This window comes from Mesocricetus auratus, unplaced genomic scaffold (genome assembly GCF_017639785.1).
Source record: "Mesocricetus auratus isolate SY011 unplaced genomic scaffold, BCM_Maur_2.0 Super-Scaffold_100043, whole genome shotgun sequence".
In the NCBI taxonomy this organism is placed as follows: domain Eukaryota; kingdom Metazoa; phylum Chordata; class Mammalia; order Rodentia; family Cricetidae; genus Mesocricetus; species Mesocricetus auratus.
The window spans coordinates 5,461,468-5,473,365 of record NW_024429220.1 but is presented as its reverse complement, the minus strand read 5'-3'; the positions used below and the strand labels follow the sequence as shown (position 1 = coordinate 5,473,365).

Here is an 11,898-nt window from a genome sequence, read left to right as displayed (position 1 = left end):
GCAAGAGTAGGCGGGGCTGGCAGAAGGAGAAAGGAGGAGGAGCCGGGAGAGAACTAGGGAGGAGGACACCCAGTCAGCTACATGCAGTAGAAACAGTGAGATGAGCAGAAGGAAGAAAGGTAAACCCCAGAGGGAAAAGGTAGACTGCTTGGTTTAAGAAAAGCTGGCCAGAAACAAGCCAGCTCAAGCCAGCATTCATCACTAAGGCTAAGACTCCATGTGAGATTTGTTTGGGAGCTGGGTTGTGCCCCCCCCCCCAAAAAAAACCAAGGGAGTAAAATACTGCACTACATACATCCTTAATTTTTCAGTTGTCATTGGTGTGTAGGAAGGCTGAGGAGTTTTCTGTGTTAAATTTGCATTTTGCCATGTTGCAGAAGTTGCCCTAACTGTTTCCTCATGGAGTCTTCAGGGTCTCTTATCTATAGAATCACGTCATCTACAAACAGAAGTGCTTTTACTTCTCTTCCTGTTTGTATCTCTTTATTGGCATGAGTGGTATTTTTGTTCTAGCTAAGATTTCCAATACTACACCGAGTGAAAGTGGAGAGCCTGGACACCCTTGTTTCATTCCTGATGCTGGAACGTCAACACCCGCTTGTTTTCTCGGTTATTTGTTTGAAATAACTTCTTCCTTTACCCTAAGATAGTGTATTGTTGTTGGTGTGTGTGTGTGTGTGTGTGTGTGTGTGTGTGTGTGTGTGTGTGTGTGTGTGTGTGTGTGTGTGTGTGTGTGTTTTCTGGTGAGGAGTGTTTCTTGGAGGCTGCAAACAGATTGTTCCTTTTTGATCCAGTCCTCTATGTCTTTTGATTGGGAAATTTGAGACCACCAGATTTAGAGTCACTGTTGAAAGATGTGTTGGTTTCTGCCATTTTGTTAATTTTGTAGCATTTTTTTTCTTGTCCTGCTTAACTATTAATCTCATGTGGTTTATTCTTTAGTTTCATGGATGGATTTGTTTTCTGTTTGAAGGATTCCTTCAAGTATGTTCTGTAGAGCTGGCTTAGTGGTCATAAATTCCTTTAGTCTATTTTTGTCATGGAAAGCTTTTATTTTTCCTTTAGTCATGACAGATAGCTTTGCTGGAGCAGCTCTGTCCTGGCGTTGATTTCTGTTGTCACATGGTGCCTCTCTCTTGCTGCCTGCAGAATACTTTTTGCTTTGTGTATTAATGTGTTAGTGATAATATGGTGAGGGAGATTCTTTTCTGGTCTTGTCTGTTGGTGAACTAAATGTTTCCTGTGTGTGGATTAACATCTCTTCCTAACTCTGGAAAGTTTTCTGTTATAATTCTTTTTTTAATGCTTTCTTTGCCTTTAGAAATAGATTCTCCTATGCCTATCCATAGATTCACTTTTTTTTCAGAGTGTCAGAAATGTCTTGGACTGATACTGTTTAATTTTGTGTCTGGTTCCTCTACCTTGTCTTCAAGCATAGATATTTTGTCCTTTCCTTGATCTATCCTATAAGTGAGACTTGTCTGTTTTTTCTTCTATTTTTCATTTCCTGCAAAGATTCTTTTCAGTATTTATGTCTTTATTAAATTCTCTTTTTTTTTTCCCTTCGTGACAGGGTTTTTCTGTGGCTTTGGAGGCTGTCCTAGAACTCTCTTTGAGGACCAGGCTGGCCTTGAACTCACAGAGATCTGCTTGCCTCTGCCTCCTGAGTGCTGGGATTAAAGGCGTGCGCCACCACCACTTGGCTATTAAATTCTTTAGTATCTTGCAACACCTTTGTTTTTTGTATTCCCTTGATTTTTTTTTTACAAGATGTGAAAGAAACTCAGTCAAGACTTATTTTCTTCTTGAACTTCTTTGAATGTACTTTAATTATTTCAAATTTCTTGTCGAGGACTATACTTAACTTACCCTCACTAGATATCATCATGATTTAAAAATTAATAATTTCTTGGGGGGATTTAGAGACAGGATTTCTCTGTATAGCCATGGCTGCTCTGGAATTCACTTTGTAGACCAGGCTGTTCTCAAACTCAGAGTTCTGTCTGCCCCTGCCTCTTGAGTGCTGGGACTAAAGGTGTGCACCACCACCACCTGGCAGTAATTTTTAAGGTGTAATATTTTTTGGCTTTTCCTGTTTTCTGTGTTAGAATTACATATTTAATTTTTCTTTCCTTGGCTCCCCACCCCCATCAGGTTTATTCTTTCAGTTGAAGTAGTTGCAAAGTTCATGTGTGACTGGGGTGTGGTAGAGTTGGGTATGTAGTTCAGAAAATAGCTCTTCAGTCCACGAGCTGTGGGGACCTGGTGTAATCTCCGAAGGCTTCCCCGAGGAGGCATTAAATGTGAAGGCCACTACAGCTGCTTGATGTTAGCAGGGGACAGACAACAGAGGTGCCTTTGAGTCAGTCACTGCTGGAGGTGAACAGGGGGCACCCTCAGGCTTCAGTGGAGAAAATGGGGTGGGAGAGACAAAATGCAGGCCAGGGGAGGATGAAGTGTACGAGATCAGGTGAGGATTGAGTAGACGAGATGCGCCTGTAGTGCCAGCTTCTTTGGAAGCTGGTGGTGAAGGACCCAGGAGTCCAGTTTCGGGGGGAACTGCATTCCAAAATTAAATTTTAGAGAGGTTCAAGGCATGTACAAGAAACAACTCAGAAGTCCAAAAATAGTGAGGCTGTAGACTCTCGCAAGCCTCTCTGCCCATAGCACCACATAGAGCCAGCTAGAGCTGCAGGAATCTGAGAACTTCACCCTCAATTCAGCACAGTTGTGCAAGAGTTTACTCCATAAGGTTCCTCCCCTCCCCCCTCCCTCCCCGCTTCTCCCCTCCCCCTCCCTCCCCCATCTCCATTCTTGCACGTGTGTGTCATGGTGGCTTGGCTTTTGTGCACATTCTCTGGTTTCAGGACGGTTTCCATCTTTAAGGGACGCCTCGCTGCTTCTCATGCTCTTACCTTACTGCACATCTTTCTCACATTCTTAATCTTGTTTCACTTCTTAATTACAACCTTCCTTGACTAGCAGTCTCTAAAATCTGGGCGCCCTAACAGTATCCTTTCCTAGCTACTTTATGTGCCTAGAGTTCTTCTTTTCAAAGTTATTGAATACTTAACTCCTACATCCCCCCACTTTTAATCTGATCTGATTATCTAAAATCAGAGTATATTATGTACTACTCTAGATTGTTTATCCAGGCATTTTGATGATGATGCATAATTAGTAATTAAATAAGAGATTGATTGTATGGATCAGTCGCATGGAATCTGGTTTTTCTTCTTTTCTCTCTCTTGGTTTTTGAGACAGTGTTTCTCTGTAACCCTGGATGTCTTATAACTCACTCTGTACATCACTCTCTGACTCCCAGAGATCCTCCTGTCTCTGCCTCCCAAATGCTGGGGCTAAAGGTGTGTGCCACCACTGCCCAGCCTAGGTAATGTTTCTGTTGGTGACATGTATATTTGGGTCAAGCTTGGTTGGTTGATAGTAAAACTTTGTTGTGGGTAAATAAGGTAGTTAAGCCATTTATATTGGATCATACTTTATACTGTGAGTTCTCCAAGTACCACATCAACCAAAACACAACATACTTAATCACATATACTGTAATTGGGTATTTGAAGGACTTTCAAGGCCTTTAAAACAAAACACAACAAAGAATACTAAGAAACTAGTAGTTTTGTTTTTTGAGAACATGCTGGACTTAAAGGAACCCTGAAATAGAAAAAGTTAACCTTGAAAGATACACAAAGTGGTTTATTGTGCCCATCTGGAAGTTCTACATAGTAATAATAAGATTGCAGCTGTTGGGTTGGAGAGATGGGTCAACAGTTAAGAGCAGTTATAAGAGAGTCTGAGTGCAGTTCCCAGCGCTACATGACATCTTATAGCTGTCTGTAACTCCAGTTCCAGGGATTCCAGCGCCCTCTTCTGGCACTGCACACACATGGTACATGCCCTAGCCAGGGATTTTATGCTGTGAAGACACCATGACCACAGCAATACTTAGAAGCAAAAAAAAAGGCAAACATTTAATTGGGATGGTTCCTTACAGTTTCAGGGGCTCATTGTGGCAGGGAACATTTAGGCAGGTAGGCAGGCATGGTGCTGGAGGGGTAGCTGAGAGTCCTACATCAACTGAGACACTGGGTGGTTTCCTGAGCATAGGAAACCTCAAAGCCTGCCCTCTCAGTTTAGATGCTTCTTCCAGCAAGGCCACACCCACTCCAACAAAGCAACACCTCCTAATAGTGCCACTCGCTCTGAGGTTATGGGGGCCAATTACAATTCAAACTAGCACAGTGCACGTGCAGACAAAATACTCATATACATTGAATGGATAAATAAACAGCTTAAAACTCTTGAATGTTTTATTTTTTGTTTTTTGCTTTTTTCCTTTAAGATAGGGTTTTGGCTTTCTTGGAACTTGCTTTTTAGACCAGGCTGGCCTCAACTCACAGAAATCCACCTGCCTTACTAGTAATGGGATTTCAGGAGTGTGTCACAATGCTGTCTCAGATTTCTTTATAGGGCAAGTGATTTTTTTTCTTACAGTGGTTATTATCCTCTACTTTGAAATGTACTGACTATGCATTGGTTCCATTTAGGAGATTAAAAATTAAACATTAATTGTGTGACCGGCAAAAATAGAGAATGGATAGCTGTTTTGATCACATTTTTTAAAATTTCATTTTCTGTGCTAAAACTGAAGCAATTCTTAGCATACAGTGCAGTACTTATTTTCTACATTTCTATGTAATATCTTTATCCCAGATGAAACATAGAAACTAATGAAATTGTAACAGCTTACAGACCACGTGTTCCTCTGCCAGAGTGTATTTCATTATTTTCCCCTAGCCTCAGTATCAATATGAAGAAATGTATTTGACCCTTGCATTTATTCGCCTCTTGGGAATACGCGTTTAGCATGTGGGGTGGAGTTAGACTGGGCGTGGGAGGTAAGGTCATTTTTATTGGACCTTGTAGGTCTGCAGACTATTCTGTATTGTTTGGTTGAGTGATGTCAGTAGACCAGCCATATTTATTATGTTTTTGTATCTTTTGATGTTAAAGGTGTGCTTTTGTGTTTGTGTGTACCTTGGAGAGGTGTAGGAGTTAGTCAGTTTCGATTCTTACCCTTAAATTCATTTGTGATGGAGTTTTGGTTGGTAACATCTAAATTTCTTTATAAGCCTTAGTGTTTAATATAGTCAAAAAGCTGATACAGCAGTGGCCCTAAACCTGTCCCTGTCAGAGGGGTCACATATCAGATATCCTGCATAGCAGATATTTACATTACCATACGATTCTTAGCAGTAACAAAATTATGAAGTAGCAACAAAGTAATTTTATGGTGCGGAGCTGAATTAAAGGGCTGCAGCTTTAGGAAGGTTGAGGACTACGGAGCCTTAGGATGGCTGCTTAAAGGCTTTGGACTTTTCTCAGCAAATTTAGGGCTGGGGATGGCGGTCGTATGTAGATTAGTACAGGTAAAGCAAAGTATTCATGTAACAGGCGCAGAACAAAGGTGATTTAAGAATGAAGGAATGAGTGAGGACGAGATTTGTGGAGAAAGAATGAGGAAGCCCTCTTGTAGAGTTCTTGTGGGAAGAGGAAATGGTAAATTTGGTGCTGAGGCAGAGGAGTATAGACAGCATGAAGTAGTTGATGGGAGATGAGAGGCCTGTGCGGTATTGTTGGTTAATAGGTCAGAGTTGGAGATGCACACTGAAATACAGTTAGTTCTAAGGAGGTTAGGGATTTTTGTTCTGTAACCAGACAGGAGTGTAAAGGTTATTAGAACATGTAGTAACAATTAGACCACAGGACCTGAGCAGGTTTACATGAAACTGCCTTTAAAACACACCTCATCTAATAGTTTGTGTCATGTTAAATTCGAGTATTTAAAGTAGATTGATGTAGTGTGTTTAGATGTGTTAGTGAAATATTCACAGGAGCTCATACATGGTTGGTGCTGTTTGTTTAGCTGAAGGAAACTCATTGTAATAGAAAGTGTTTATAGAGATTTGAAGCATAGAGTAGTTAAACTCTAAGTGTAGATCTGTACCAGGATATTTCTCCTGGCCATTACTACAGTGATGGTAAAAGCACTCTTCATCCTGTACTCTTCTGTAGTCACATCTCTCTGCAAGCCGACTTTTGGCACCGTAAATGTGGAGATTTAACCAATAAAGAAAAATTTCAGATACTTTGAATTAACTTATACTGTCTTTAGTAAAGTTGAAATGTCCTATCTACAGTTAACCCTATAGCTTTCAAGTCAGATTTATGCTTATTGGCAGACAGAGAAATGGCACAGGTGGCACTGTACTTATACTTAGCAAGCAAGCATGGGGAGCTGAGACCAGGTCCCCAACACCCATGATAATGCTGGCTGTGGAGGAGCACTCCTGTAACACCAGTGCTTGGGGCCCGGAGACATGGGGAGTCCTGGAACTGCTCGGGCAGCCTTGCCAGTTGCTGAGCCCCGGGTTCGAGGAGAGACTTTCAAAAACAAAGTGGAGAGGCTGAGGAGATGGCTCCGTGATTAGGAGCACTTGTCCTGGGATTGGCTCTCAGCATGCACGTGGTGGCTTACAACTGTATTTAACTCCTAATTCCACAGGTATCATGGTACACGCCTTTAATCCCAACACTCAGGAGGCAGAGGCAGGTGGGTCTTTGTGAGTTTGATATCGGTCTGCTCTACCTATTGAGTAGTTCCAGGGCAGCCAAGGCTATATAGAGAGCTGCTGTCTCTGAAGAAAAACAAAAACCCCAAAAAACTAAAATTTTTTTAAAAAGTGCAGTTCCTTAGGATCTGACACCTTCTTCTGGTCTCATTGGGCATCAGGTAATCACACAGTGTGCACATACATATATACCTACATACAAGCAAAAAACACTCATACACATAAAATAAAGATAAACCAATGTTTAAAAAATAAGTGGTGAAAAGATCAAGGAGAGCATGATGTTGACCTCTGGGATGCATGTGAACACACATGGTACAAACATGTACACATAGCCCGTCCACACAAAAGTTCCGACTCTGTATTCAGGGTACCCAGTAAGTCTTTCAATGATCCCCGTGTGTCTCTCTTTACCCCCATGTATGTTCACTTGAATATCCTTTGTCATTAGCAAGGTTGTTTATCATGAACAGTTACAGTAGAGATGATAAGCTGTATGCTTGCTCTGATATGGAATCAAAGCTGGAATGGCTTCCGTTGCCCACAAAATCATCTGTTGTGTATTAATTACTTTTGCTTACCAACTTGTTGTCTGAAATTCATTTGTCCTGAGTGTGCTTTGTCTGATTGAGAAGTCTGTCTCAGTGAGTTGTAAATCTGTGTTCAGGTCATCTTTACCCCTCAGTGTCACTGTAAGGTTGTCCGTACTGGAAAACTCTTAATGAGTTTGTAGAGCATGTGCCTTACCAAAGGGGACTCTTGTCTTAAAAAGAAAATTAAGGTTTATTCTGTAGATCTATCTTTATAACTAATACTTGTTGGACATTTGACATTTATTTCTAAGTCAGTTTCCATGTTGGGGCTGCTGAGGTGGTAGAGCAGCCACTTGCTGTACAAACCTGACAACCCAAGTTCTAGAACATAACACGTGAAAAGGTCCATGAGCACGGCAGCATGCGGACACACAGTAAGAGGAAATAAAAATGGAAAATACTTTATCAAAAACAAGAATTGACTCTTTAGATCATATTATTTTATGTTGAGGGTTTTCACTTTGTTTTGCTTAAGTATTTTATCATTTATGCTTATTTATTGTGTGTGTGTGTGTTGTGTGGGCATGTGTGTGCCATGGTGCACATGGTCAACATCAGAGGACAACTTGCTGGAGTCCATCCTTTCCTTCCATCATGTGGTTCCTAGGATGCCAACTCAGCCTGGGGCTGAGCCCTCTTGATGATCCTCAGTGTTGTCATTTATCTGAGAGAAATAGGTGGTGAGAGAAATGAATCTCAGGGGGGAACTCTGGCATCTCGGAATATTGTGTATGTAGTTGAGAACTGACATTGTGATCGTGTGATAACATTTCTGTTGTCAACAAAGCCTCATTACTAAATTGTTTTCCACGTTAAAAGAAGCTGTATTTTCTTATTGGATTGAAGGATTTTTAAGTAGAAAAGTAAATTAAAATTGATATGTACTATTAGTTGTGTTTTGTGATAGGTATTTTATTTGTATTATTTGTTGATCACAAAAACTCTAGTGGCTAAGTAGTCACATGCATTCCTTCTCGTTTTATATGTGAAGGAAACCAAACTTTAAATATGGTAAATGACTTCTCCAGTATTAAATAGTGGATATGGGAGCCAATATTTGAATCCAGAGCTCTTGGTTTTGTGAGCAACCTCCTTTCCATGTGTTTGGTGATTTGCCAATAATTTCAGAATATATTTTGCCTGGGTTTGGCCAGTTAAAAGGTAGTCATTGATTCATTAGGAAGAGTAAAAAAATAATTTTGTTTGTAACTGTCAAGAATTAAGTAAATTCTGCTTTAAATTCTAGAGGTTATCACTTCACATTTGAATCCTGACATGTTCAAGAAGCCTGCATGCTCCCAGGAATGGCATGTAATATTTGTGATGTTTAGTTTACCTTGGCAAACTAGCATTTCCTCAGCTGCAGACCTGTATGTGTTATGGTGGGCTTTGTAGAGTTCTTTTCTTCCTTGAGTTCCCTGGGTGGTCTTTGGGAATGCTGGTTTGCAATGAATGTGCTGCCCAGAATCTGTCAGTTTTCCTTAATACAAAATCAGAGGTGGTGTCTTTAATGATGTTGTCTTATGACCAGCCAAGTATCTTGGTGTTAACTGCTGCCAGTCTGAAAATCATTGTGGGGCTATCTTCCATGAATATAACAAAGAAAGATGGGTTAAAAAAAAAAAAAAGAGCCAAGTGGTGGTGGCATTTGCTTCTAATCCCAGCACTTGGGAAGCAAAGGCAGGTGAATCTCTGTGAGTTCGAGGCCAGCCTGGTCTACAGATTGAGTTCCAGTACAGCCAAGGCTACACAGAGAAACCCCATCTTGAAAAAACAAAAACACAAAATGAAAAAAAACAAAAAAGTAAATTTCTCAGTATCTACAAATTGTGATATCTGACATGTTCTTAATATGTATTTATTTCTGTGTAATTAACCCAAATACTGTCTTAACATTTAATGTGCTTGTCTTCTTGATGTAAGTTTGATTTTGTTCATTATAAAAATATGTGATTCAGAATTCTGTCATTTCTCTCAAGCCATGTGTTAGCAACAGTAATTGACACCAGCTCTTTGATAGGAGCTAGAGAAAAACTGACCTGTTACTTTGTGAGTGAGTTGGTTCCTATTATATTAGTTATAAGGCTTAAATTTCCAGTATATAGTTGACAATATTCTGAAATTTATTTGAAAGATTCATTTTTCTTAGGCAACAGTCCATTTTCTAAGAATATTTAATTACTATATTCATCCCACAGTAACTTCTTTATTATGACAACTGGTTTTGTTTACTTGAGAGAACTTGCTGGTAAACTCGAAGTGAGGAAGGGTGTAATCTAAGTCAGTCACTAGCCAGAATGCTACGTGTGCACGTGGTTGGACTCCTGGAGAGTGGAAATAAAGTCATTTGATGTTTTTCTCTCTGTACAGCTTAAAATGACGAGTGTGTGACCTCAGTGGAATAAATGGCGTCCAAAGTCACAGATGCTATAGTCTGGTATCAAAAGAAGGTGAGTTGATAGTCACAGCTTTTCATCTTCTTAAGCATTTGAACCCCACAAATTGATGTGCATTTTATGCTGTCAGTTTAAGCCAGACACTGCCTGAAGTAAAGACTAAGTAGGTTTTGGGAATTTTAAGTGAAAAGAGGAAGATTGTGTTACTGTGATTTTTCATTTTCCTTGTATTATCCTTAAGTAAATTAGAAAAATAGTGCCTAAAACATTGTCCTCTAATTTTTACTTTAAGTTATCAAAGTAGCTAGATTAATCGCTAACAGTTAGGGTCTATGTCAATTCTCTGGATTATATGTTTAAGTAGAATTATACAAAAATACTCCAAGTTATGTTGTTGTTTTATACTAAAAGCTTGATCGTCAGAACTTAGCTTTTGCAAAAAGTCTCACAGCCTTTTTTTTTTTAGCGTTCATGGTAAATTATATTTGTTGTTACACATTCAGACATTGCTTTTGATTCTTGGGAATACCCGTCATTGAGCCCATGACTTTGTACTTAAAAGGCAAATATTCACTCATCTAGCCACATTTGCAGTCCTTACAAACAGTGATGATGGTTTAGTCTTTAATTTTTTGTTAAGCACGTAATTGTGTTTAAGTTTTTCTATGTGAAGGAAATCAGGCAAGCTTATCTTTTGAATTAATGATGTGATAATTGAACCCTTTTTAAAAGAGACAAATCTGAGAATATAGTTTGTTTTCGGTTTATTTGATTCTTGGTAAAATATATCACAGACATACAGATGTATAATATCATGTTTTCTATACAGTGTTCTTAATTGGAAGTATTAATGTTGACATGTAAATTGGTTCACTCCTATGGATCTGTTTTAGTTTCACCTTTTAAAATTCTAATAATTTTAAATGTAAAATTCTCAAAGAAACTAGAAACAAAAAATTAAATCCACATATGCACACACACACAGCACACAAGACAGGGGTACTTTGAGAGGCACTAAATATTTTGAGTCAGGCAAGGTGGCAGCATTCATGAGGCAGAGGCAGGCCGATCTCTGAGTTCACTGCCAGCCTGGTCTACAGAGCAACTTCCAGGTCTGCCGTGGCGACAGAGCAAACACAAATATTTATAGTTTTTTTTTTTAAGTTTTTTAAGTTGCACTTATTGAAGTAATATTTTCTAGACATTTTCTCTAGCTGGATGTTTATGTGGAGCCCTTCAAATTTCACTGAAGTTTATTTATGGAACATATTTGGCCAAATGAACTTTTGGGATTCTCCCATACATTTAGCAGAATGACACTGCTCTTGTCTGAGGATAATTCATTTAGATGTTTAGACATGTACAACTTAAACATTCTCTAGCACATTTGTCACAAGTGTCACAAATTATACAAGAAAATTTAATTACATGTTTTCCAAGTGGGAATGCCGGAACAAATTGACTTTTAAATTTAGTTTCTTAAAGAAACACACATTTTCAGAGATTATTGCTTTAAGTCTTATTATAAAAAATAAAAAATAAATGAGCAAACCAAAGCCCTGAGCTGTTTTGAACTTAAACTCTAATATCAGATGTGAAATTTCCAGAAGGAAATTAAACAAGACATTTTAAACTATTGTAAGTGTTTATAGAAACCCATGCATGGTTTACTCTGGTATTTTAAAATTCTTTACAATCTGGTTTTATCCTTCATTTAATGCCATATAGTCATTACAATCCTGAACAATTTGGAATATAGTTTTTAGTTATCTTGTGGGAGCAGCTTGAGCAACACAATGACAACAGGAGAGAAGTTCCTGGTTAATAATATGCAGTTGAATGTTATACAATATTCTTTCGTATTTGTACTTCTGCTTCTGAAGTGAGACACCTATCTTTGGGAAGCAATCTTAACTATCAAGCCAACGTTAACTGACACCCTGAGTATTACTTTTAAAAGACCCACTGGTAATAAGTGGTGGTTTGAAAGAAAATGCCCCTTATAGGCTTAGAGGGAGTGCTCTCCTGGTGCTGTGACCTTGTTGGAGTAGGTGTGGCTTGTTGGAGGAAGTGTGTTACTGGGAGTAGACTTTGATGTCTCAGAAACTGAAGCCTGTCTTGTGGCTCACTGTCTCTCCAAACTCTCAGCTCCTTCTCCAGCACTGTGTCTGCCTGCACGCCACCATGTCCCCCCATGATGCTAATGGGCCGAACCTCTGAACTGTAAGCCAGCCCAATAAATGGTTTCCTTTATAAGAG

General features: G+C 39.3%; 1 protein-coding gene across 7 annotated transcripts in view; it reads left to right on the top strand.

Annotated features, from left to right (window-relative positions):
• Phtf2 (putative homeodomain transcription factor 2) overlaps positions 1 to 11,898 on the top strand; it is a 114,769-nt gene that overhangs the window by 24,840 nt on the left and 78,031 nt on the right. For 5 of the 7 annotated variants that reach the window (XM_040735129.1, XM_040735127.1, XM_021233443.2 and 2 more), the window contains exon 2: positions 9,614 to 9,693. The exons of 1 other annotated variant lie outside the window; for it this stretch is intronic. In XM_040735129.1, the coding sequence (XP_040591063.1) occupies positions 9,649 to 9,693 (45 nt within the window). In that variant the 5' untranslated portion in view covers positions 9,614 to 9,648. Of the gene's footprint in view, positions 1 to 11; positions 120 to 9,613; positions 9,694 to 11,898 lie in introns of those variants that run through there. One more of the 7 variants, XM_005080875.4, reaches the window with a different exon arrangement.